At 39.9% G+C, this 26,404-nt stretch overlaps 1 protein-coding gene and 1 long non-coding RNA gene across 2 annotated transcripts in view; both read right to left on the reverse strand.

Annotated features, from left to right (window-relative positions):
* Nucleotides 1–11,439, reverse strand: part of slc6a15 (solute carrier family 6 member 15) — a 32,111-nt gene extending 20,672 nt beyond the window's left edge. The window contains exons 1-2 of the mRNA XM_047382483.1: nt 11,290–11,439; nt 8,062–8,579 (exon numbers count right to left, since the gene is read on the reverse strand). Of these exons, the coding sequence (XP_047238439.1) occupies nt 8,062–8,362 (301 nt within the window). The 5' untranslated portion in view covers nt 8,363–8,579; nt 11,290–11,439. The remainder of the gene's footprint in view (nt 1–8,061; nt 8,580–11,289) is intronic.
* A 12,266-nt stretch (nt 11,440–23,705) lies between these two features.
* Nucleotides 23,706–24,739, reverse strand: LOC124861293. Its single transcript, XR_007036589.1, has 2 exons — nt 23,839–24,739; nt 23,706–23,766 (listed from the first exon to the last, which is right to left on the reverse strand). It is a non-coding gene; the product is annotated as an uncharacterized LOC124861293 (long non-coding RNA).
* Between the last annotated feature and the right edge of the window lie 1,665 nt (nt 24,740–26,404).

The raw sequence follows: 26,404 nt of genomic DNA on the forward strand, positions 1-26,404 counted from the left end.
AAATCACTTACTGTACTGTACTTCTTGAGGAAGCTTAGGTCCTTTGGTGTTTCCAGCAAGAGGCTGCATATCTTCTATAAGTCTGTTGTGGAGAGTGTGATCTCTTCTGCCATCATCTGCTGGGGAAGCAGCATCAGAACCAGGGACTTAAAAAAGCTCAACAAGTTGATAAAGAAGTCTGGTTCTGTTCTGGGGACTCCTCTGGAACCTCTGGAGATCATTGTGGAAAGATGAATTCTTCATAAAATGAAGAACATCATGGAGAACCCTGAGCATCCTCTTCATCAGACTGTCCTACAACAACAGAGTGTCTTCAATCAGAGGCTTCTTCAGATCTGCTGGAAGACGGACGCTACAGGAGATCCTTCCTGCCCACAGCCATCAGCATCTACAACGGTTCTTTGAAGAAACCTTCATAATGAGCTACAACAACATTTAATTTCCCTTTGGGATTAATAAAGTATTTTTGAATTGAATTGAAGTAGAACCTTTCTTACAACATTAGGTAGGCGAAAAGACCTCGAAAAGCAACACACCATGCCCTGAACTAAAGCGGTTTGAGAGCAGATGAGAAAAGAGGTCATTGACATCTATTACTCTGGAAAGTTTTACAAAGCCATTTCCAATGCCTCCTGCATGAAACTGGGTAAAATGGCATCCATGGGAGAGTTCCGAGGCTAAAAAGAACTCCTGACCAGATAAAGAAACACAAAGGCCCGTCTCACATTTGCCAAAAAACACATTCAGGATCCCCAAGACTTTTACGGTAAATACAAAATATTCTGTGGACTAAAAAAGCCAAAGGAGGTGGGGCATCCAGCAAAGGTTTGATATGGGCCATTCTTCTTCATGCCCAGGGCAGCATGCCATAAGGGCAGCATTGTTGCACCATGAACAAGATTTTTATTGTTCATTTGAATGTTCAGTCAATGGTAAGTGGGCACACAATGTGTTGTACACAGTTTATGCACTGCAAGAAAATCTGGTTGTAATGGCTAGTGGTGCTGAAGTTGGCATCTGATTAGCAGCTGCCAATTCTCTTAAATTAAAAGGGTAGTTCACCTTTTTAAAGAAACTAGACTGGATTTATTCAAAACCAGAATTACTATGGCCCTGTTTACACTACGATCCATTTAAAGCAGGATTGTTTTTCTGTTTCTGCTTTATCTACCTGACGATGTTTTAATTGCAATCTCCGTGCACTTGACATTAGCGAATTCGTGAAAACTGTATAAATTCCCTTCTTGTTCTTTGAGACTTATCAACATGCGCAAATACTTCCTGCTTTAAAAAACGGGATAGAAAATGAGCACTTCATTGGAAAACCATCGTTACATTCAAAAGGGTCAGCAGCACATACAGTACTCTTCAATCCACCATTGTTATTGTTGAAATCTTCTTCTGTGGGTTTTAAACTGGTAATCTTCTGTTATACTGTGTGCATGCGCATTAGGTCTACTAAATGCAGTCACACTGCACATGTGCAAGAGCTTCCCATACAGGAAGATTTAGATTTTCCTGTCTTTGAGAAAAAGGAGACCGGGACGTTTTCAAAACGTTACATTCTGGAACTCATTTTCAAATCATGACGTTTTTAGAGAAAACACGAGCCGTTATCCTGTACACAAACAGTAGAAATGCAACAAAGGTTTTCTGTTATCACCAAAAAATGTTGTGTAAATGAGTCCTGAACATAATAATTTCTCACTGAAAGGAGATTCCTTAAAATGTAGATAAAGACTGATGAAACTTAATCTGATCTGTAGTTTATTCTAGTCCTTCAAGGGTGGAGAACGAGGGCCTTGCCCAGGGCACCATTTGTGTTAGAACCACCACTGTCACACTGACAGTCAAACATGGTGGTAGTGTGACAGTCTGGGGCTGATTTGCCTCTTTGGGACCTAAACAAATTGCCATAGCGCATGGTAGCAGGAATTCTGCTCCCTTGTACAAAATCCTGAAGGAGAAGACCATCAGCTTGTAAATTTAGATGAAGGGTTTGGTCTAGTCAAGTGTGGACTTACATCTGATTGACATTCTGTGGCATTAATTAGTTAGGATTTTATTAATATTAATTAGAAACATTTAAGTGTGGCAAAAAAGCAAAAGCGCAAATACTTGTTCACAGCACTGTATACCATAGTTGTCTACCAAACATTCTTCTGCCTTTTATAAACTTTTCAACGTTTTTTGACCCTTCAAAGTGCTAAAGGTCACACATTCACACAGTGTTTTGCAGACTGGATCGAATTTCTGGGGACAGCAGGTTGGGGGGCTAGAATCAAACTCTCAGTGTCTCAGTTGGCAGACGACTGGTCTCTCCTGCTGAGCCACGGCCGCCCCGTCATGTCTCGTGGACGAACCACAACAGATGTGAACTGTGGTGGGTCGGTGGTAAGTCTGTTTCAACAGATCTTATTGTTTCATATGGCCGGGCGTTTATTGAAACCTTTTCCTGAGTTCCGCTGTCCAGATTTCCAGATTTGACCTGGATGGAAGTGGCGATACAAAGGGAATCAGCGTGTGTGTTCCATCTGTGTATTGTTTTAAGGATGTGTTATTTACAACCTGTTTCTAATATCAAAACAGCTTATTCTGGTTTGCTTACATACAGCTGATTATCAGAGGGCAAACTGTCTGGTAGTTGAGTTTCTTTTTCCGGTCCTGCTCCCAGATTCCAACAAAGCCAACAGCCTAATAAGGGTGTTTTGTTCTGTTTTTCTTTTGAAATCTGCTATAAACTACCTGTCATTTTTTTTTTTATTCAATTCATGTGCATCAAGGCAAGATCTCAGCATGTTTGTTATAATTGCATCATGTGTAGTAACGAGGAATGTGAACAATTAGTAAAAATACAACATAAAACATATCTATCCAACCTCCTTTTTGGCCCAATAGTATTAAACAACTAACAGAAGATATATAATTTCTCTCCTCTCAAAGTTCCAACCTTAATCATCTTTCCTACCTTAGCTTTAGTGAGGTAGTTTACATACATTTAGCCAATAGGAACAAATTGTAAAACATGGTAAAATGGATGCAAAACATTAAATCATGGATGAAACCTAGAAGGTTTAAGTGCTTGATGCTCGTGGCACGAAAAACAAGATAAAGTGGTGCAAAATGTGACTGTTATTATAATCATGTAGACAAGACACCAACCTCAGCAATACGCTTCTCACTAGCTGTTGTTTTAATCACTAAAATGGCAAAATAAACTGTGATGTCATGCAAGAAACAATATAGTGTTTGATATTCCTTCTGTAAAAAAGACTAGGCTTCAAAAGTAACACATCAGATTCGTTGCTTTAAAACAAGTAAATTGGTCTGTACAAAGTTTTATGGTCAGTCTATTTATCTATAGTCTTTAAAAGATTAATTTAAACGTTTTATATCGGATGTTAGTAAAACTATTGGACTAGTTGGATTTGCTAATTACCCTAGCTAAATACTCAGTAATCCAAATGTGAACAATGTATTTTTCTTCATTATATGTATTTATACTAGGATTGGGACATGAAGGTTTTCATTTAATTAAGTAATTAAGGAAAAAGTGATGTGTTAAAAACACTGTTAACTCCATCTTTCTAAAGGCCAGTACATTAGCATTCTTTCTAGTGTACTGGTTTAAAAACAAGTCTTTTATCTCTGCAGCATGGTATCAGCTCAGACCACAGCATGTTGCTAAAAGGATGAAAACCAGAACTGACTTGGCTACGACAGTCATAGCAGTGTAGGCAGCCCACAACAGACTAGGTGATAGGGTTCAGAGCCAAAATAAGCACAATCTAATCTACTGCTTTAAGGTTTGGTATATGGCTATTCATTGATTCAGTTGTCACTTGAATTGAGAACTTTGTTGATTGTGGGAAGATTGCTATTTGAAAAGAAATGGGTAGACCTAAAAAGAGCAAATAAACAGTTTTTTTTTTAATAAACTTTCCACTTTAAACCTGCAGCAGCCATATTGGATGTAAGGTTGAGGTACCTGGGGCACCTGCACATTTTAAATATGCAAATTGCATTAGGGTGTTTAAATGAATCTTTCCAATTTGGACTTTTGAAATTTGTATTTGTCAGTACGAAGGGAATTAACCATTATTTGTAGTTATCTTGATAATGATGATTGAAAAAATCCCTACTATGGGACAAAATAAGACACTGTATTGCCTGTGATCAAAAACATCCATCATGTGTAACCTCACATATGCCACAGAAAGAAACCAAGACAGCCAAACGTAAAAACTGTAAAATGTGATTATATAACTGAATAAGCCCAACCCTTAACCTCTGAACCAAATGTTAACCCTCAAACTTCCCTGTCTAGGGGGTCGAACAGAAGAAAACAAGGTCTCCGTTAAAACATTATTAATACCTAACTAAGGGCGTGAATGAAATGGGAATACAAGATCTGTCATAGGGATCTTCACTAAGACCCAGATCTGCCATTTTAATCAAATTGTAGATGAGCACAGCAGCAGGGTTAAATGAGTTCTTTAAAGCAAAGCTGAAAATATGACAGTCTAGAAAAACATACACAGATGCAAAACCAGAAATATGCACATTACCTGAAATAAAAACATTTGGCAACCTGTCCAGGATGTTACCCGCCTCCTGCCCATTGACCGCTAGAGTGAAGCACCAGTATGGATGGGTACAGAATTCGGTACTTTTAAAGGTACCGACCAAATTCCGTCAGGAGTACCAATTCACGTAAAATCAAACGATACCATGTTTCGGTACCTAAACGCATCATTGTGTCAGTGAGGAAGTGGAAGAGTGGTCGATTTTCCATTCTTTCACAAGCGCGTAATGACATCAGTAGCTGCTTAAGTCAACAAGGAAAGCATGGTTGATAGAAAGCGCTCGAAAGTATGGCTCCACTTTTCAAAATTCGGTGCAGATTACGTTTGCTGCAATATTTGTGACGCGTAGTGCACGGCGAACGGTGGGAATACTTCTAATCTGAGGAAGCACCTCATTAAGCACAAGATTTGAAGAGTGCACATAAGGATGGGTACCTTTCACATTTGAACCGATACAGTACTAATACCCGGTACCTGGGAATCGATACCGGTACTCAACAGTACCAGTCTTCGGTACTTTAGTGTGTGCTTATGTAGTAATAAATGTTCATTTGTTTAATAATGAAATCTCAAAGGTTTTCAGTCAGTCAGTCATTTTCTACCGCTTCTTCCATAGTGGGTCGCGGGGAAGCTGGTGCCTATCTGCAGCAGTCGAGAGGCGGGGTACACCCTGGACAGGTCGCCAGTCCATCGCATGGCCAAAAGTTTTCAATTTAACATATTTATTTCTGAATATATAAACTTTAATGAATGAATTAAAACAACATGCAGGTGTTTGTATTGTAACATCTCAGCACTGAAGATCTTTTCTTCAGTGCTTCTTTTTTATATTGCTTGAAATTTCCAGTATTGTTGAAATTAATATTAAATTTCAATATTTCCAGGGGTGTTTATTTTCGCATGACTGTATGTAGCATAACAGGTGTCTCATTAAACTAGAATAGTAATTATTGTTTACTTTGTCTAGAAAACTCATCGACGCTTCATATTGTTCAGTGATAACATGTCTAGATTTAGAGTTTGTCTCTTCCCTAACAAACCTGTCTGTGTCAGTTACATTTAATCAGCTTTCATGAAGCCAGAGACAGCTTTGTATAATCTCAAGGTGGGAAGTGCATGTAGTTCCTTCCCACCTTTCTAGGGCACATACATGTGGGATATTATCATAACAGCATTCGTATGAGGAGTCGGTCTGTATGCCTAAAGTGTTTTTGATAGTAACATGTTTAAATGAGGTTACTGTTAGACAAAGACTCTGACACATGCTAATTCTTCTGACACAGTCAGTCAAATAGATGAAAGTCTCTCTGCAATGCCAGACTTCCTTCCTCAGTCAGGGCCAAATCAGAATACTGAACAGACATTGATACAAGATTGTGCAACCCTAAATGTAAACACAGAGCAAGAATAGTGTTATTAGAAAAAAGACGCGGGGCCTTATCATGGGCTTGGAGTTTGAATATATTTAAAAAGCAAAAACTGAATTGTAACACTCATTTATTTCCAGGCAAATCTCACAAAACGTTAATATAGAAAAAAAAAAGCAAAATGGCTACAAACAGATGTGCACATGTGTGTCCTTGGTTTGTTTCTTTAAAGTGTCATACCACCTCCAACTGAGTCTGACAGCCTCGTGCTCTCGTAGGGGTTTGTCAGAACATTTTGTAACATTTGGTGAAAAAACCTGGCTGAAATAAGAGTGTTGATGCTTTGCAGTTATTCAAATGGCATATATATTAGAACCCTAACATCAGATTGCTCCTTTATTTACTAATGTCAGCTGTGAACCAAATTTCACCTGCTAAGATTAAACAGAACTTCACCCTTTAACGTTAAATTATATTTTTATTGACCTATTCAACACCATTTGTATTTTTAGGGATCAAATATTACATTAGAGTTAGAAAACTTATGAAATCTTGAAAGTATTAAACATAAATAAATCAGTATCAGCCTTACCATTGTTTTTCATAGCAGATAGCTCATTTTAAAGTGCACCTTCCTGACACAAAAACAGGTTTAAATGAAACGACATCGCCACATATGTGGTTGATCACATGTGGTCTATAAACGCAAAATACCTGTTGTTGAAAACAAAATATGAATTGTTTTTTAACAAAAAAAAGCATCTGTGATAGAAATATGTTAAACGGCCATCAAAACAAATTTGAGTGGTCGCTCTTACTTTCCCCACAGATCCTCTATGCAGGAAACGTTGGTGAGTTCAATCAAAGTGAATAAGGTGGACTTCCTGTCACTCACCAAAACCAGTCCTCTTCCCCACCACAAACAGTCCCACCATATTAAGCATTATGAAATAATTTATAATTTGATCGGCCTCAAGGGAAGGAACAAGCTGAGCCTGCGGGACAAGTACAGTTTTTTCTATAGCGTTGACTCTTTCTAAATGTTGCTCCTATTGGTTTTACCTATGAAAATTAGATGCAACAGTGACTTGTTTTTTCTCAGTGTTTGAGCACAATGAATGACAAATTGTATATCTGAATTTGACTTCCCTTTCACCTCCCCCCAAACAACATGTTTTTAGAAGACAGAAGTGTCGTCAGAATAATGTTGCAATACTGTTCTGCAGTTTATTATCTGCTGAAAATTGAGGCTTTCTGCTGCTTCCATTCACTGCTGCTGTTTTACAAAACCACTGCCCGATCATTAAAATTAACATAGCTACATTGAGCTTAAAGCCAGAAAACACTTTAAAATGTTTTTTCCAGTTTGAACCTTTAGCCTCATCTCATTCTCCTCAGTTCTGTTCCTCATGCAGCCTTCCTCTAAAACAGGCAATAATTACTGACTTTCCAGTCGCCCCAAATAACACCTTGAAGTGTCTAATTTGGCTACTCTGTTGTCTGACTTGCATCATGCTTTGTCATTATATTCCCCAGCTGGATTTTGGGGAAGATATGTGGCCACACTTTCATGCCATGATTTTCTAATCAAAGGTGATTTTCTACAAAGAACCTACTATTTCGAAAACCACATATGCTTGACGTGTACTTGAATCCAGCTGAAGTAACATGTAAGCTGGACTTTGGCCTTTTAGAGCAAATGCAAATATTTCTTAATTTAATTTAAATAAATCTTCTCACTGCCTTCCCAGAGATTGAACAGACAGATGCAACTGCAACTCTTGGCAACATGGAGGCGTAAAGAATCTAACATTTTATCTAATGCAAACTGTGTATGTGCAGAAGTGGGTGTTGAGATTTGGAAAAGCCTGAGTCAACATTTAAGTACAGCTAAGGGACAGATAAATATGTGAAGGAATGATGCAGTCAGGTTTTCATTAATTCCTAAAGCCCATTTTATTTCAGAATATTTTCCAGCAGTTAACAAATATTACCCTTCAGTTGTGAAACTTATAATGTGTTTCTATTATTGCTGTTCAGTATAAGTGGGAGGTAGCTATAACCTCCTACAGTAATGCTGTAAATGAGGCCGGCTGAGAGTAACTCACCGCCTCCGTTCTTCTGACACAGGTAGGGGAACCTCCACACGTTGCCCAGGCCTACAGAGAAGCCAACCTGGGCTAAGATGTACTGGAGCTTGCTGTTCCAGGCCGGGCGCTCCTCTTCCTCGCCGTCCGAGGCCCCTTCCTCCACATCGCACTCCTTGCCTTCGCCTTCGGGGCTGTCGACAATCAGCGAGCTCTTCTTGAAAGAATCGTCGCAGGCATCCTCATTGGAAAGCAGGTCCCTGACAGACTCCGTGACATCGTCGTCAAGCTCTCTCTTGACGGCCTTGCTGTTTTTGGGCATTTGATAAAGCAAACACGGGGCAAGGGAGTGGAACGTCTTTTTTTAAGTCTTGGTGGGTGGGCTTTAATGGCAGTGCCTGCGACTAGTGAAAGTCACCTTCTGAAGAACTCTGAGTTCAAGGGGGGGACGTTTGAATTCAATGGCCCAGGGGCTTTCACACAGTCTGTGAAGGTTCAGTTGTTATTAAGTGCTTTATTTCTTCATTATCACCAAATGTCTGTGGGCAGAAAAAGAAACAGCATGAACAGTAAATAATGGTACAACATATTGGAAATTAAATACACATTCATGTGGCCTCTTGTATCCAGTCATTTTGATCTCACGCTGATTTATTCATTCCAAAACTAGTATTGATGTGTGTTTGAGGTGTCTACCTGGAAGACAGAATTGTCTCCACATTTACTCATCTGACCCAAACTATAACCTCTGAGGAAAGGAAATGTTGGTCAGGAGGTTCAATAACAATGCAAGAACCACCAAGTCAAGTCTATCATAAACTGGAAGATGCTGGAACATCTGTGTCCCTGTCCACAGTGAAGTAAGTTTAAAATGAACACACACTGAGATGGAGTGGACCACAAAAGCACCTGCTCCAAAATAGGAGGCCACCCTCTAAATGCTTTACCTTTATTCAAATGAACAGCTAGGTTGTTAAAACTTGGATAAATGATGATAATGATCCCAAACACACATTAAAACTGATTTTAGAATGGATAAAGTAGGCTAACATTAGGCTCCTGAAAACTTTCTGACCTGAACCTTATAGAAGAAATACAGTATATGTTTAAAAGCTGGGTAAATGCCAAAAAGCAACCAATTTAGGTAAATACTATTTCTGATAGGATAAATTACCTTAATTCCAGATAAAATTGAGTTCTCTGCAACTTATTGAGGGACTTTTGAATACGTATTTAGGGAGTCCATGTATGTATTTAAGATTTGACCCAGCGTGGATTAGAGAAAATAAACACTAATTAAAATTGTATTTATATATAAGTTGTTAATCAATTATCCTGCAAGTTTTTGAATCATTCTACTCTTAAAAAAGAATACATCTAGTGAATAATCAAAAGCCATAAAATAAATGTGACATCCTTGCCCGGTACTTATGACCAGCAACATACCTCCTCTATTTAAGCATGGGCTGGTTGCATGTATCAAGGTGTACCAAGGTTACTGTTTAAAAACTGCAAAGATTTCCCATTTTACCGTTCCCATGGTTAAAGTCCTTTAATGAGAAACCAGAGAAGTGCCTGAACAAAAAGAGTTTTCTCTGACTCCATCAATCACTGATATATGCAGTCCTGTACCTCCCCCACCCGTATCTGTGCAGTGCCATTCAGTTGGCTGAAAAAAAAAGTACTCAAATTTCTGTTGCCTAAAAGTAAAACAAAAATGGCTGAATGGAAATATGAAAAAAAAGCTGTTTTAATGCCATAAATGGCATGGCAGAAGCAGCTTCTCTGCTTAAGTAGCTGACTGCACCTCTGCAGATAGCCTGACTAATTAATATGCTAATATCAGTTTGTTATACTTGTGTTACTCTGTGAAGACCAGAATGGCAAATACTTATGATATTGCACAATTGGCATTGAAAGTACAACTTCAATGTATTTTATATTTATGCTTAAGTCTATGTATCAAAACCTAAATAATAAATAAATGCAGTAGATAACATTATTATGAGTGTAATGATCAATATACTATTCATTTAACTCCAGCAGAAATAATTGTAGCTTTTCTGTTTATATAAAATAAATGAGGACATGTTCCATGATACTTTGGTATTTTTACTCAGGATGATCATAACTGTGAGATTCTCATCCCCGCCTCCATGCCTACAACTATTGATCTAATACAGTGTGATTTTAAGGATGTAGCCTTATGCCCTCACATGGAATTCACATGGCTGGCATGGGCATCAATGAATGGGGATCATTTTGTTCTTAGTCACTCTTCTGAGAAATTGAAGGCCTGGGAGCACTTTGGAATAGGACAGTTGGAGCTATTATGTTTTCCGCCTTCTGAAAATTTAGGGAGACAAAGCTACATCCACACCCAAACATCTCCTTATTTCTGCTGCACCCTGACAGAGAAAAAGAAAACTTGTGCTGTATTTGTTCAGGATTTCTTCCACTTTCCACTGGGATCGTAATGTATGACCATTGCAGGCTAGAGCCTACAGGGTGTGCGCAGCCTCCTTGTCTGGTAAGCTCCAGCTTCAGCTTTAGAGGCAACGCCGCCACTTCCAGCCTTCAATACATATCAGTTTATTTTCACCCCCTACGAGCTTCTTCTAAATAAAATGATAGGTGGTCCTGAGCAGAGCACGCTTCCCGCCGACCTACCGCAGGATTAAATGCTGATTAGATTAACGCTTCCAGATTAGCTGTTGAATGAGGGAAGAAAAGGGACCGGCAGCCAAAAAGGAGCGGAGATGCTTCACTATTAGAATTTTTTTTTTTTATAGAACAGAACCGGGATGTTTGAACGCAGATCATGTAAACATATCCATGTGGTTTAAGAGCAGAATTCAACACACAAAGAAGGACAAAAAAAAACGCCTTTTTCAATTAATTCGTTGTTTTTTCTCACAGCAGACATGAGGTCAGAGAAAGAGCTGTAACATTTTAATTAATAGTAATATGAATTAAAGTTCCAGTAATGCCATGTGTTGTCGCTGATCCAGTCCGGCACAATTTGTTCTGGGAAGAATTGGCATAAATTAGAGCGGCGGCTCTGCTGCGCGCCTTTCATGACATCCATGTGAGATGTTTCATCATTCGGCCTTCAGCTCCATCCTGCTGCACTGGTACCCCGCTCAGCCTCACACACACACACACACACACACATCCTCAGATGCCTTTGTCCTAAAAACCTCCATCACCCGCGGTGAAACACCAATAAAAACCAACGCAGAGTCTTACCTGAGCGGAACAACACAATTTTGCTGACAGGATGCGTTTCAAGGGATGAAGTTGTGAGAAGACATACACGGGGAAGACATCATCACTCGTTTCAGTCCGGCCAGTGTATGTTGGCTCATCCGACTTCAGCGCTCAATTTCTCTATAGCTCACCGCCCCAAATGGTGGCAGCCACTCGAGGGGATCCCCGCCCTCTATCCCCAAAAAATCGACGCTAACCCGCTGTCCAATCAAATGTCTTTATTTTTATCCACTTAAATCTGCTGATTTATTTTACAGCACAAACCGTTTTCACATATTTCTGCTTTTAAAGGTCCAGAAAATAAGCACACTGGTCCTCTAGTACTCCCCTCCTGACGGGCGGATTGGTTCAACCCACGAGGATACTACTAATCGCAGCAAGTGGAAGTGGGCTGGCTCGTAGATGACATGCAATGTGTCTCTGTTTAGAAACTCGTTTTCCTTCACAGTGGCTGCGGATTCCTTTAAACATCTTCACGCGTTGAGCTGTCTGTATGGGGGTTGAAGACTACAGTTGGTGGGTTAATCAGAAGAATAAAGTGTGGTTCTTGCTCATGGTCGGAAATCGGTCCGTCATCCACCAGCTCAATCTCCCGGCGTGCCGCGATAAAACATGAGGCGTTCCATGAAAATAGCGTCATTTGAGTCCCTCTCGCCTCTTTAGGTGCATTTCATCAAATGGATACATAACATTTATATTTAAACAGCGTTACATATATATTAAAATGTTTCATTTAATACGGTGTAAAAAGGAAGGTTTGCTGCAACTCATCTAAAAAGAGTTGCATGTTTGGAGAGTGGTTCGATTGCAAGAACAAAACAGTCCACATCACAAGTGCATACAAAAGCTCCTCAAGTGCATCGTTTACCCAGTGGATAACAGAGGAGAAGGACATGGACAAAAAGGGAGAAAAGGCAACAGTCAAAGTGACCATCTAGAAATATGTGCAGGGCACACAAGGGGGCCTCATTGAACTCTTCTGCAGCTATGTAAAGCAATTCAAAATGCATCACTTAACATCTAGCAGCAGTATGCCTTCTGCCGTGAGTTGAAGAAGATGTCAGAAGAGGCTTTGATGCATGTTGACTTCTCAGAAGATTACAGCTGTAAATACAGTTCCTAAATTCAGGCAGTCCACTTTGGAGCTTCACATCAGCAGGCCACCCTTCATCCAGGTGTGTTGTATTTTGGAGGACACCCAGAGCCTGTGTGCTTTAGCACAATCTAAGCCAGTAGACATAGAGGCCCTTCGGTAATATGGCAGCACCTAAATCCTGCGCTGGATTACCTTCAGGCACAACATCCACACGTGTCTGTGGTGCACTTTTTAAGCGATGGACCCTGTACTCGATACAAACAACGAGGCAACCTCTACCTTTTCACCAGAGAACTGGACAGAACAGGATTCAAGGGTGGTTCTAGGAATTTTTTTGAGGCCAGCCATGGAAAAAGAGTCCCAGATGGTGTCATAGGAGCCTTAAAAAGAGCAGTTGACATGATGGTGGCAAAGGGCCGTGACATCCCAGATGCAGAGGAGTTATTCAGGGCCTTGACTGAGACAAACACAACTGTGAAACTGTTCTTTGTGATTAGTGAAGATGTTGAGGAAGCAATGGAGAAAACGCCAAAGCAGATACCAGCTGTTCCTGGAACCATGAGACTTCACCAGGTCTTTACTTTGGCTCCAGGATAGCAGATATTTCATGATGCAAGCTGCATATGCACAACACGAAAGCGGTTTGACTGCAAGTGCTTCAATGCTAAGTGATTCAGTTTTGGCTCAAAGATAGAAACTGCTGTACCATAGTCAGCCAGTGGGGACAATCCAAACAAAAGAAATCCAGTGGGAAAGTTCTAGAGCTGATTGGGAAATGATGTATTCTCATACAGGTCCTTCTCAAAATATTAGCATATTGTGATAAAGTTCATTATTTTCTATAATGTAATGATGAAAATTTAACATTCATATATTTTAGATTCATTGCACACTAACTGAAATATTTCAGGTCTTTTATTGTCTTAATACGGATGATTTTGTCATACAGCTCATGAAAACCCAAAATTCCTATCTCACAAAATTAGCATATCATTAAAAGGGTCTCTAAACGAGCTATGAACCTAATCATCTGAATCAACAAGTTAACTCTAAACACCTGCAAAAGATTCCTGAGGCCTTTAAAACTCCCAGCCTGGTTCATCACTCAAAACCCCAATCATGGGTAAGACTGCCGACCTGACTGCTGTCCAGAAGGCCACTATTGACACCCTCAAGCAAGAGGGTAAGACACAGAAAGACATTTCTGAACAAATAGGCTGTTCCCAGAGTGCTGTATCAAGGCACCTCAGTGGGAAGTCTGTGGGAAGGAAAAAGTGTGGCAGAAAACGCTGCACAACGAGAAGAGGTGACCGGACCCTGAGGAAGATTGTGGAGAAGGGCCAATTCCAGACCTTGGGGGACCTGCGGAAGCAGTGGACTGAGTCTGGAGTAGAAACATCCAGAGCCACCGTGCACAGGCGTGTGCAGGAAATGGGCTACAGGTGCCGCATTCCCCAGGTCAAGCCACTTTTGAACCAGAAACAGCGGCAGAAGCGCCTGACCTGGGCTACAGAGAAGCAGCACTGGACTGTTGCTCAGTGGTTCAAAGTACTTTTTTCGGATGAAAGCAAATTCTGCATGTCATTCGGAAATCAAGGTGCCAGAGTCTGGAGGAAGACTGGGGAGAAGGAAATGCCAAAATGCCAGAAGTCCAGTGTCAAGTACCCACAGTCAGTGATGGTCTGGAGTGCCGTGTCAGCTGCTGGTGTTGGTCCACTGTGTTTTATCAAGGGCAGGGTCAATGCAGCTAGCTATCAGGAGATTTTGGAGCACTTCATGCTTCCATCTGCTGAAAAGCTTTATGGAGATGAAGATTTCCTTTTTTAGCACGACCTGGCACCTGCTCACAGTGCCAAAACCACTGGTAAATGGTTTACTGACCATGGTATCACTGTGCTCAATTGGCCTGCCAACTCTCCTGACCTGAACCCCATAGAGAATCTGTGGGATATTGTAAAGAGAACGTTGAGAGACTCAAGACCCAACACTCTGGATGAGCTAAAGGCCGCTATCGAAGCATCCTGGGCCTCCATAAGACCTCAGCAGTGCCACAGGCTGATTGCCTCCATGCCACGCTGCATTGAAGCAGTCATTTCTGCAAAAGGATTCCCGACCAAGTATTGAGTGCATAACTGTACATGATTATTTGAAGGTTGACGTTTTTTGTATTAAAAACACTTTTCTTTTATTGGTCGGATGAAATATGCTAATTTTGTGAGATAGGAATTTTGGGTTTTCATGAGCTGTATGCCAAAATCATCCGTATTAAGACAATAAAAGACCTGAAATATTTCAGTTAGTGTGCAATGAATCTAAAATATATGAATGTTAAATTTTCATCATGACATTATGGAAAATAATGAACTTTATCACAATATGCTAATATTTTGAGAAGGACCTGTATATAATGATGATTTGTATCCAGGCATCATTCAGAAGATACAGGAAACACATGTCCAGGTCAAATGCATGCATCTTGTTGGGTCAAACCGATTCTTCTGGCGGCATCAGGATGATATCCTCTGGTACCAGATTGATGTCCTTGAACTCATTCTACCCCCACAGCCAGTGACAAAGTGCCATGTGAAGGTCTTGAGAGAGGTGTGGAACCAACTCACAAGATGAATGCAATGAAACAAGGAGATGCATGCATACACATTCAGACAAACACACACACACACAGGCCTGATACAAACAGACACTGAAATCATTAACTGTTTAAGTGGTTCAGTTCAACAGTTCATCAGTTTCCAAGTTTAATTGTATGTTATTGGCATGAGGACAAGGTGCATTTCAGAACACTTCTCATCAGGCCTAATATATTTGACCAGATGAGGTTTGGTGCGCGCACACACACACACACACACAAATTTGAGAAATTCACATATCGATGTTTGACAGATAATATTGTTGTAGTTGTTTTTAAGCCAGGTTAATAAAACTCAGTTCAACTGCAAATGATCTTTCTTATGGTTGCATAATAAAATACAATGCTAATAGCAAGTCCTAAACAGTGAATTTAAGAGTAAAAAAACAACTATTCTTATGTAAAGCTGTATTTGTCTCTTCAACTCTGTTATCTTAGTCTCAACTCCATCACACCTACATTTTTATACATTATTTTTAAAAATATATATAAAAAAAAAAGAATTCAGTGTTTGTTGACTTTTGTCTAAAATGTTGAGGCCTGTCATCAGACCATTTATTTTGATCACAACTCTTTTGTTTAACAAAATGTTTGTTGAAAAATGAAATGAGTGCTTTAACGCATAGATGCATTTCAGGTTTTAGATCATAGATTAAATTTCAGATTATATGCCATTTTTGCATTTAAAATGATTGAATTAGTGTGGGGGACATCTGATTAATATATAGATATTGCTGTCTTCAGAAATGCACTTTATAGTCATATTTAGGGAGCCTCAATAGTGTCCATAACGGGGTTGAAGAATTACACTGACCACATCCTGAAAGAAATGACCACTAATAATGGAAAAAGTAATGCTTGAGATGGGAAATGTGTTGTTCTGATGGTTAACTATGCCCTTGATATACATACAAATAATACATTTTGGTAAAAAAATGTGAAAATGTCAAAGTACAATTGGAACGTTTTAATGGAATGACTCACATAAAGTCCAGACAGTCGACTCTATTACAAACTAAATCCGCCATTTTTATTTCTCACTGCGATTTTGTAGTCCAAGCTCAAATGTGCCTAAGCTACAAGAGGATAAGACTAAATGTTCAGCTGTTGGATGTATTAACCTACACTCTTCATTACACTGTCCCCCTGCATCAGACCCTCTTCGAAGTGCCTGGTTTAATTTTATTTTTCATGGAAATGTACCCACATCAATGGGGAAATTCGTCTGTGTTTGCGTGAAGCACTTCAAGAACGAGTTCTTCAGCAACCTCTGCAAAGGTCAAGAAGGATCTGATTAAAGTGGTCAGTTCCTTCCATCTGTGGAAATGACGGACACTGCAAAGCAGTAAGCTGCAAGTGAGGCTAAAATGACAAACAGCCTTATTTGAGACATGAATTTATTGTGTGTTGATATGACATCCCGGCCATTGTTCTGATAGCAGTAGCATCGTGCCTTCTGCTTATGTTAGCGCTGTGTGTTGCTTTTAGCTCCTTGAAGACTGAACCGTACTCCGTGTTTTGAATAGTATTATTACATAAACAGTTTTGCATTGTTTTTACTGTTCTTGTCTTGTTTCTGCGGTACTAGATAATTGTATCTCTGTTATCAAACTACAAAAATGGCTGAATTGGTTAAAGTGGAGCACTCTTTGACCTGGAGGGGGTGACAGGTGTAGTGTCTCAAAAGCATTTAAAGAGACAGCACCAAAATGAGTTGCACTCAGGTGCACCTCGGAAAAGGAGTAAGAGAGGAGGCTGTGGAGCAACAATAAAAGGAGTTCAGACCGAAGCATTGCAGTGATACCATAGAGGAGGATAATATTTCATCTTTAGAGTTGGCGAAAAAAAATCCAGCCAAGGTTTAACAGATAGATTTTATGGTTTCTGGAAATCTGAAATCTCTTTCTGTAAATTCATAATATGTGATTTGCCTTTCTTCTGTCGCTTGTGTTGTGAGATTAATGTTCTGAACTAGTACTCATTTATGACACTGACCTTGGCAAAAGATGGGAGTAAAAGCAAGAGGGTAACAATCAAGATGGTAGGAGTCCGTCCGTGTGTATGAATTTATACATGGATCTATGTATGTACATATATTTGTTTAATGTTGCTTATTCAGATGTCAGCATTGTAGTTTATTTATTATTATTATTAATTAAAATATGTAATAAAGTATTGTTTAGTTTGTTTTAGTGATATGAGTGGGAGCCCCCTGGGTCGGCGGGGAGGCATGGATTAGCTGCATATAATTTCTATAATAAAAAGATTAGACTCTGATCATGTTTCATGTGTTCCTAATGTAAATTAAACATATTGATTATCTATTGGAGCAACATTCCTTCTACTGAAAACATTTCTGTCAGTTTCAGAGGGACACTTCCAGTCAGACATGCTTGTAACTTGTCAAAATGCTGTTTAAAGTCATGAAGACACTCTTCTTTCTTTGGAAAGTTGTGCCTCATTGTTTTCATGACAGTCCATTCAGTCAGAATCCACACAACTCTTCACAGGTAAAGAAAAACCAGCTCCTCCCCCACCTACTGTATAGTTGGTTCAGCTGCATCATCAGAGGTCCCATCAGATGACACTGCCGGGCTGAGATGTTGGGTGTTCGGTCGCCACAAATCACAGATTATTTCCTGATGATACACTCCCACCACTTTTAGTTACAACTTTCCTCCGTTGAGGGATGAAAATGTTAGCAGACATTTTGCATCTCTGTGGTCCTGACATGAACGCAACTTGTTATCCTTTCCTTTTTTTTAACAAAATACCAGGATTCTGCCTGATCACTGCACTTTTTTCTCTCTTTGCAAAGGCAGAGTAAGTAGCAGTCTTATTGATTGCTGCTAATAGCCTACATTTCCTCAGCAAAATGGCACACAGACTCTGATAGAGAGCACAGAAGGAAACCAATCGGTTTTGTTAAAACTATTAGTGATTGCATTTTGTTTTGCTCTTGGCGCTACAATTCATGTTGTAGTGGTGTGATGTTTTTTTTTTATTTTTTAGGGTAGTCAGAATGCTTAGGGGGTGATCGCTGTTGGTCAGTGTTGTTGCAGATGGAGTTTGGAAAGAAAAATTATACAAGTTCTAATGGCTAAAATGTTGGTCATGAAGATTTTATTCACAAAATAAGGCCAATTTCATTGTGCTTTGCAAAGGTTTACATGACTCTTGAACATAAATCGCTATGTAGCTTGTTGGGACTTTATGTGATAGACTACACAAACAATACTTTGTAGAACTACATTTCACAGTAATTACAAATGACAAGTCTTTAGAGGAATTTAACTACCAACTTTACGTATCTAGAGATTGAAATTTGTGTCCATTCTTCTTTACAAAATCAATCCATCTCAGTCCTGACTTAAATTCTTAATTGGATTTAGCCTGGAATTTGACTGGACTATTATAATGTAGAAATATGCTTTGATCTAAACCAACCTGTTGTTCCATTGGCTGTAAAAAAGGAGCTGCTGCAAGGTGAACCTTTGTTCCAGTTTCAAATCTTTTGCCATCTGTAACAGGTTTTCTTCCAGGATTGCCCTGTATTTACATCCATCCATCCTCAGATTCACTCTAACCAGCTTCCCTGTCCTTGCCAAAATAAAGCATACCCACACCACATAATGTTTCATGGTGGTCAGGATTTTTCCAGGGGGATGCACAGTGTCAGTTTTCCTTCACACACTGTATACAGACCAACAAGCTCAATTTTGGTCTCACTTCTTGACCAGAGCCTCTTCTTCAACACTGTGTCACCAACTTATGGCGAAATTTAAATGGGACTTCCTATGGTTTGTTTTATCTTTGTTCTTGCCACAACTGCCTGTTTTCAGTTTCTTCTGCCTTTCTTAGTTAGAATACCAGTTTGGTTTTCTGGCAGCCAGAAATAGGAAGTGAAATAGGATGTTGGTCTAAACCCAGCCACTGAACTTTTTGCTTAGGTCAGTGCAAAGGACATATATGTGTGCATGTGTGGTGTGTTTATATATATATATATATATATATATACAGGTCCTTCTCAAAATATTAGCATATTGTGATAAAGTTAATTATTTTTCATAATGTCATGATGAAAATTTAACATTCATATATTTTAGATTCATTGCACACTAACTGAAATATTTCAGGTCTTTTATTGTCTTAATACGGATGATTTTGGCATACAGCTCATGAAAACCCAAAATTCCTATCTCACAAAATTAGCATATTTCATCCGACCAATAAAAGAAAAGTGTTTTTAATACAAACAACGTCAACCTTCAAATAATCATGTACAGTTATGCACTCAATACTTGGTCGGGAATCCTTTGGCAGAAATGACTGCTTCAATGCAGCGTGGCATGGAGGCAATCAGCCTGTGGCACTGCTGAGGTCTTATGGAGGCCCAGGATGCTTGACCAGGATCCGGTCACCTCTTCTCATTGTGCAGCGTTTTCTGCCACACTTTTTCCTTCCCACAGACTTCCCACTGAGGTGCCTTGATACAGCACTCTGGGAACAGCCTATTCGTTCAGAAATGTCTTTCTGTGTCTTACCCTCTTGCTTGAGGGTGTCAATAGTGGCCTTCTGGACAGCAGTCAGGTCGGCAGTCTTACCCATGATTGGGGTTTTGAGTGATGAACCAGGCTGGGAGTTTTAAAGGCCTCAGGAATCTTTTGCAGGTGTTTAGAGTTAACTCGTTGATTCAGATGATTAGGTTCATAGCTCGTTTAGAGACCCTTTTAATGATATGCTAATTTTGTGAGATAGGAATTTTGGGTTTTCATGAGCTGTATGCCAAAATCATCCGTATTAAGACAATAAAAGACCTGAAATATTTCAGTTAGTGTGCAATGAATCTAAAATATATGAATGTTAAATTTTCATCAGGACATTATGGAAAATAATGAACTTTATCACAATATGCTAATATTTTGAGAAGGACCTGTACATGCAAAACATTTTATGTGGAGCAAAATTAACACTGAACATTCCACTCAATTAAACAACCCCACTATGAAACAGGATGGTGGCAGTATCATGGTGTGGGGATGCTTATCTTCAGCAGGCAGGGGGAAGCTGGTCAAAGGTAATGGAAAGAGGTGATGGAAACCTGTTAGTGGCTGAAAAAGAATTGAGACTAGGACAGAGGTTCGCCTTCCAGCAGGACGACCAAAGCATAGAGCCAGAGCTACAACAGAATCGTTTGGAGAAAAGCACATCATTTGGTTGGAAAGTTCAAACCTAAATGCAACTGAGAATCTGTGGCAAAACTTAAACATTTTGGTTCACCAATCTACACTTAATCTGTCAGAATGGGCATTTTGTCTGTGGTGTGTAAAACCGATAAAGACATTTCCCAGAAAACTTGCCGCAGCAATTGCAGCAAAAGGCGGGATTGTTCCAGGAGGCTTAATATGCCACTCTTTTTAAATTTTAATTTGCATAAAAACCTGAAAGCCATGCATCATTTTTCTATACTTCAAAATTATACACTACAACCTCAATTCCAATGAAGTTGGGACATTGTGTAAAATGTAAATAAAACAGAACACAGTAATTTGCAAGTCCCGTTCAGCCTTTATGCAATTGAACACACAACAAAGACAATATATTTAATGTTCAAACTGATAAATTTCATTGTTTTTTTGCAAATATTCATTTGTTTTGAATTTGATGCTTGCAACACATTCTAAAAAAGCTGGGAAGGAGGCACTGAGTTACATCACATTTCCTTTTAACAAAACTCAATAAGCTTTTGGGAACTGCAGACTAATTGTAGGAGGAATTCTTTTCCATTCTTGCTTGATGTACAACTTCAGTTGCTCAGCAGTCCAGGATCTCTGTTAATGCGCCCCACATTTTCAAAAGGAGACAGGTCTGGACTGTAGGCAGGCCAGTCTAGTACCCGGACTCTTTTACTAGGAAGCCACACTGGTGTGGAATATGGCTTGGAATTGTCTTGCTGAAATTAGTAGGGATGTCCCTAAAAAAGACGCTTTGCATAGTTTTAACTTGCACTTTGTAGATGTAGCAACCAACTGTGTTAACTGACAATGGTTTTCTGAGGCCAGAGGTGAGCCAGAATAAGTTGGAAAGTTTGCTGCCGTCACCCTTCTGGACTGGTACTATCTGGATCAAAAGCTGGTCCTTGTTATAGAAAGACTGCCAACCTCCTTGGATCTTGCACAGTACATCCAGTCCCGAGGAGGCTGTCTGCGGGAAGATGAGGCCAGGTTAGGGAAGCTGGATGGTTGATGTTTCTGTCACTGCAGCATAACCTTTTTGTTTTTTTTATTAGAGACCGGTTTTTTTAAATAAATAAATTCTATCAATAATTTATAAGACTATTAATAATAACATTGATTGAATGAGTTCAGACAATAATGAGGAAATGGAGAAAAAAAGGAAAATATACTGTGATTTACTCCCACTTTTGACAGCTCAGTTCATTTTCACAAGCCGCACCCAGGATTGATTACTGCATCACCCTGTTTAACTAACAGTTAAACATGGTGGAGGCAATGTGATGGTTTTGGGCTGCATTGCTGCTTCCGGACCTTGTTCAGTCCAGTCATAGCTCAAAAAAAAAAAATTTTTTTATAAATAAATACAATAATCTTTTAAATCGCAAAAACCGAAGAACTCTTTCAGGAGTCTTTTCAGCCAAATACGTTTTCACAAACTGCTTTTTATTCTGTTTAAAAAAGTGGAGCAATGTTTTAAACAAAGACACTTTAAAAAAAATGAACCAGTTGGTGGAGGCTGCCATGGAAATGCACAAACAATGTGTATACCACAGGAAGTTGGAGAACACACTTGTAGAAATTGGCTCCGCGGGGCCACGCCTCCTTGTTATGGACTTCGGCTGAGGTAGTTTTGAAAAGAAGAAATTCTCCTGCATTTTTTATGTGGTATATTTTCACTTAACTAAACGTTTAGTGAGATTACATTTTAGGTCATATTTAAGTTATTTGTTTTAAAATATACATATATATATATATATACACTACCGGTCAAAAGTTTTACAACCACTTTTTCATTTAATGTTTTTGTTTAGTTACCATATACATTGTATGAGATTCTCACTGAAGGCATCAACACAGTGAATGAACAAATATGGAATTATGCAGCACACGAAAAATGAACTTGAATTATGTTTTATATTTTAGATTCCTTAAAGTAGCCGGCCTTTGCTGTGATGACTGAAATATTAACCTTTGGCCGTCTCTCAATGAACCTCTGGGAAGTTCTTTCAAAACTTTTTGGAAAACTATTTCTGGTGACCACGTCATGAAGCTCACTGAGATAATGCCAAGAGAACAAGGCAATTATCAAAGCAAAGGGTGGCTATTTGGAAGAATCTAAACTAGAAAAGTGTAGTAAGCAAAAAAGCTTTTTGCTTACTACATAATTCTATGTGTTTTCATTCACAGTTTTGTTGCCTTTGGTGAGAATCTACAATGTAAAAAGTCATGAAAATAAAGGGACCCATTAAGTGAGAAAGTGTATCTAAAACTTTTGACTGGTAGTGTGTGTATATATACATATCAGTGGCAGATGCTGGTCTTTGAAGGAGGGGAAGCTCAATTTGAAGATCGCTGATTCGCACATTTCGCTGTGAACCAAAAAGGGATTCTGCCTCAGACAGATCACCCAATCATCATGCAGAAGCTGAGCGTCCGGGCCAGCCGAGGCCAGCCCGCTGCCCCATAGACCCCCGGAGACGAGACGCTGAGCATCCGATGGGCGGGACAAAGCCCAGCATTTTTGCTTCGCTATTGAATTCACTGTTTGAAGCACTGTGAAGCTGCGGGAGCTACATATATATATATACATATATATATACATATATACATACATATATATATATATATATATACATATATATATCTATACATATATATATATATATATATATTCATTCATGTTCTATACCGCTTGTTCTATAGTGGGTTACGGGGGAGCTGGTGCCTATCTCCAGCAGTCTACGGGCTAGAGACAGGGTACACCCTGGGCAGGTCGCCAATCCATCGTAGGGCAATACAGAAAAATGCAGAACAAACAACCATGCACACACTCATTCACACCTAAGAGCAATTTAGAGTGACCAATTAACCTAACAGTCATGTTTTTGGACTGTGGGAGGAAGCTGGAGTACCTGGTGAGAACCCACTCATGCACGTGGAGAACAAACTCCGTGCAGAAAGACCCCCAGCCGGGAGACGAACCCGATGTAGACAAAACTGAAAACTGCCTCCCAGAAAAATATTTCACAACCATTTTGTCCTAAAGTCCACTTTGAATATGCGTGTACTCCAGGAACTCTTCCATACGCGCCCCAGAGTGTTTTAAATATGAAAAATACAAGGCTGCTTCTACGACAGTTTGGCAGTTGGGGACGATGCTTTATTGCATGCTGCACAGGTGTCCATTTGACACCAGGCTTTTCACAAAAGGCTGGATTAAATTTAGCAGGAACCTTTCCTAAGGCACAGAACACGTAGCTAAAAATACAGTATTAGTTTCCGTTTGCCGATACTCCTAACCAATATTTTCTTGTGTTGCCTTCTTGATTATAGAGTGCCTCGATTTCCTCCATCTTGTCATCGTTTTGCGGATAGTTCTGACCCACATGCAGTAAACGCTCAAAGGAAACCAGGACGTTTTTAACAGATTTATTGAAAGCACAGAAGTAAGTACGGTCTTGGCACACTAGGCAAAGCTGTAAGGAAGAAAGCATAGGTAAGTTAAGACGGTAACTAAGATGGGAAACTAATGGTGTTCCATTACTTACTAGTTGGTTGTTGACAAACCGCCAGGAGGAGAGGGAGTCGGGCCGGAGGAAATAGCGTGGGACTATGGAGGTGAATTCTGCCAAGATACTTAGTCCCTTGAACGTTAACAGTGTTTGGAGGATTGTATGGTGGGCACGAGTGGAGCGGTGGAGGGTGGACAGGTTTCGTGGAGGAGGTCGAATCCAGGAAAAGATCAGCAGGAGGAAATCCAGCAGCATAGCGTTAGCAAGACACCAGTTTGTAGATCCATTCATGGGAAACTTGGAACGAGGTCTCATAAGCAAGGTCTCATAACAAGGTTGAAGAAAGCAATACGAGAAGCGGCTCAAAGGTCGGCTTGAATAGTACCACTGAAGGCTAAAATTTGAGCGCTGACATGCTGGCTGCCTCCTGATTAAATACTCCAGAAGCCTCATCACAGGTGAATGGAGAACACCTGTCTCTGCTCCTGCTCTCCAACGCCCTTTAGAAAACCAAACACAGACAATACAAAAAAAACACAGAGAACTCCAACCCCGACACATCTGTGTTTGCGGGAGAAGTCTAAGAAACATGCCAACCTAAAGCAGCTCCGTGATCATGCCTCGCTCAACTGATTGAATCTGGTCCCTCAGCGTTCCTTAATGCTTTTGTTCCTGCAGGTCGCAGTGACTGCATCCTCCTCCCCACTGGAAAGGCTCTGGTCCACTCAAATGTCAGAAACTGAAAGACACAGCTGTAACAGATTTGCAATACGTTTGTTGTTTCATGTGTAGAAGCCTTCTAAAACTTGATCTGACTTTTGCTTGGAGCTTTTTCCTACACATCTGAGACTTGATTTCTATTATAAATATATTAAAACAATATTTGAATTGCTCTCCGACTGTTGTGTGTATACCAGGAGAAAAATTCCAGTTAGTACAAACCTGACCACCACATTATTCAACATTTTCCCTAACAGTCAGTCAACCTTCTTTTATTTAAAGAAACAGGTACATCACTGTTGTGTTGGGAGAGGATCTAACCTACATATTTTGCCATTCTGGGTCCATATTTTCTTCTTTTGACACTTGATGTACATTTTCCTAAGGTGAAGCTGTATCTAGATTAAACCAAAATGACCATCAACTATGTAATGAAAATATGACAGCAGTTTTAAGGGTTATAAAAGAGTGTGCAAAAAGCGCTTTGACATTATTTGATTTTTGTGATAAGAGTTGGCAGCTTTGTCTTGGTCATGATGTGACAAGTTTTTAGCAGGAAAACTTCTGTTTTTTTGTGAGCCACTTTACCTTTGTTTTACATCCACACTGCTCAAAAATAAAGGAATGCTTTGAAAAAAACATCAGATCATAATTGGAAGAAAAATCATGCTGGATATTCATTTTGATATAGAATGGGTACTGTGTTAGGGACAAAACGATGCCACATCATTTGATAAAAATGAAAATTATCAACCCACATAGGGCTTAATCTGAAGACACTGAGACGTTTTAACTGAAAAATGGATGCAGTAAGCCAGTCCAATTTGCTGTAATGTCATTGCAGCAATTCAAAATGGCTTCAGTAATTTGTATGGTCCATGTTAATGTATGCATGCCAGGCAACATTGGGCCATGCTCCTTATGAGATGACGGATAGTGTCCTGGGGTATCTCCTCCCAGATCCTGACCAGAGCATCACTGAGCTCCTGGACAGTCTGAGGTGCAACCTGGTGAATGGACCAAAACATGATGTCGCAGAGCTGTTGTTTTGGATTTAGGTCAGTGGAGCATGGAGGTCAGTCATTTTGTCTATGCAGGCAGCATAACGTTCACCCGAGCTTCTCCAGACCCTTTTACGTTTGTCACATGAGCTCAGAGTGAACCTGCTCTCATCTTTGACAAGAACAGGGCACCAATGCCGAACCTGCCAATTCCATTGTTCTCTGGTAAATGCCAGTCGAGCTCTATGGTACCAGACAATCAGCACAGGGCCTACTAGAGGATGTCGGGCCCTCAGGCCACCCTCAAAAGATATGTTTCTAATGGTTTGGTCTGAGACATTCATGCTAGGGGCTTGCTGGAGGTCTGTTTTTAGGGCTCTGGCAGTACTCCTCACATTCCTCCTTGCACAAGGGAGCAATTCTAGAATTGCGCCGCTCAAGGTGGCAGCAGGTTGGAGTAGCTCTGTTACTTTTGATTCTGATTTATTCTTTTTTGGGAACTATTCCTCTTGGGGTGGATACAGTTGATTTTTTTTGGACGACTGTCCTCTCCAGTGTCAAATGCTGTGCAGCTTGGAGGATTTTTCCTAATACTGTTCTACTTTTGGACAGTTGTTATGATGCATTGCCATGGCAACGGGGTTGTTTCTTACAACCGGGAGCAGCTGATTAATATCTCAAAAGCTCAAATAATACTTCAACTACAACCCCAAATCCTTGATGAGTTGAAAAGGAGATGCCGTGGATGCAGAGCACTAGCTAAGAGAAGAGAGAGAAGGAGGAAGTTCAAATCATCTCTTCCGTCAATTATGATGGGCAATGTGAGATCGTTGGGAAACAAGTTGGATGAACTCCAAGCCCTACAGAGGACCCAGCCAGAG

Source organism: Girardinichthys multiradiatus, chromosome 2, assembly GCF_021462225.1.
Source record: "Girardinichthys multiradiatus isolate DD_20200921_A chromosome 2, DD_fGirMul_XY1, whole genome shotgun sequence".
In the NCBI taxonomy this organism is placed as follows: Eukaryota; Metazoa; Chordata; class Actinopteri; order Cyprinodontiformes; family Goodeidae; genus Girardinichthys; species Girardinichthys multiradiatus.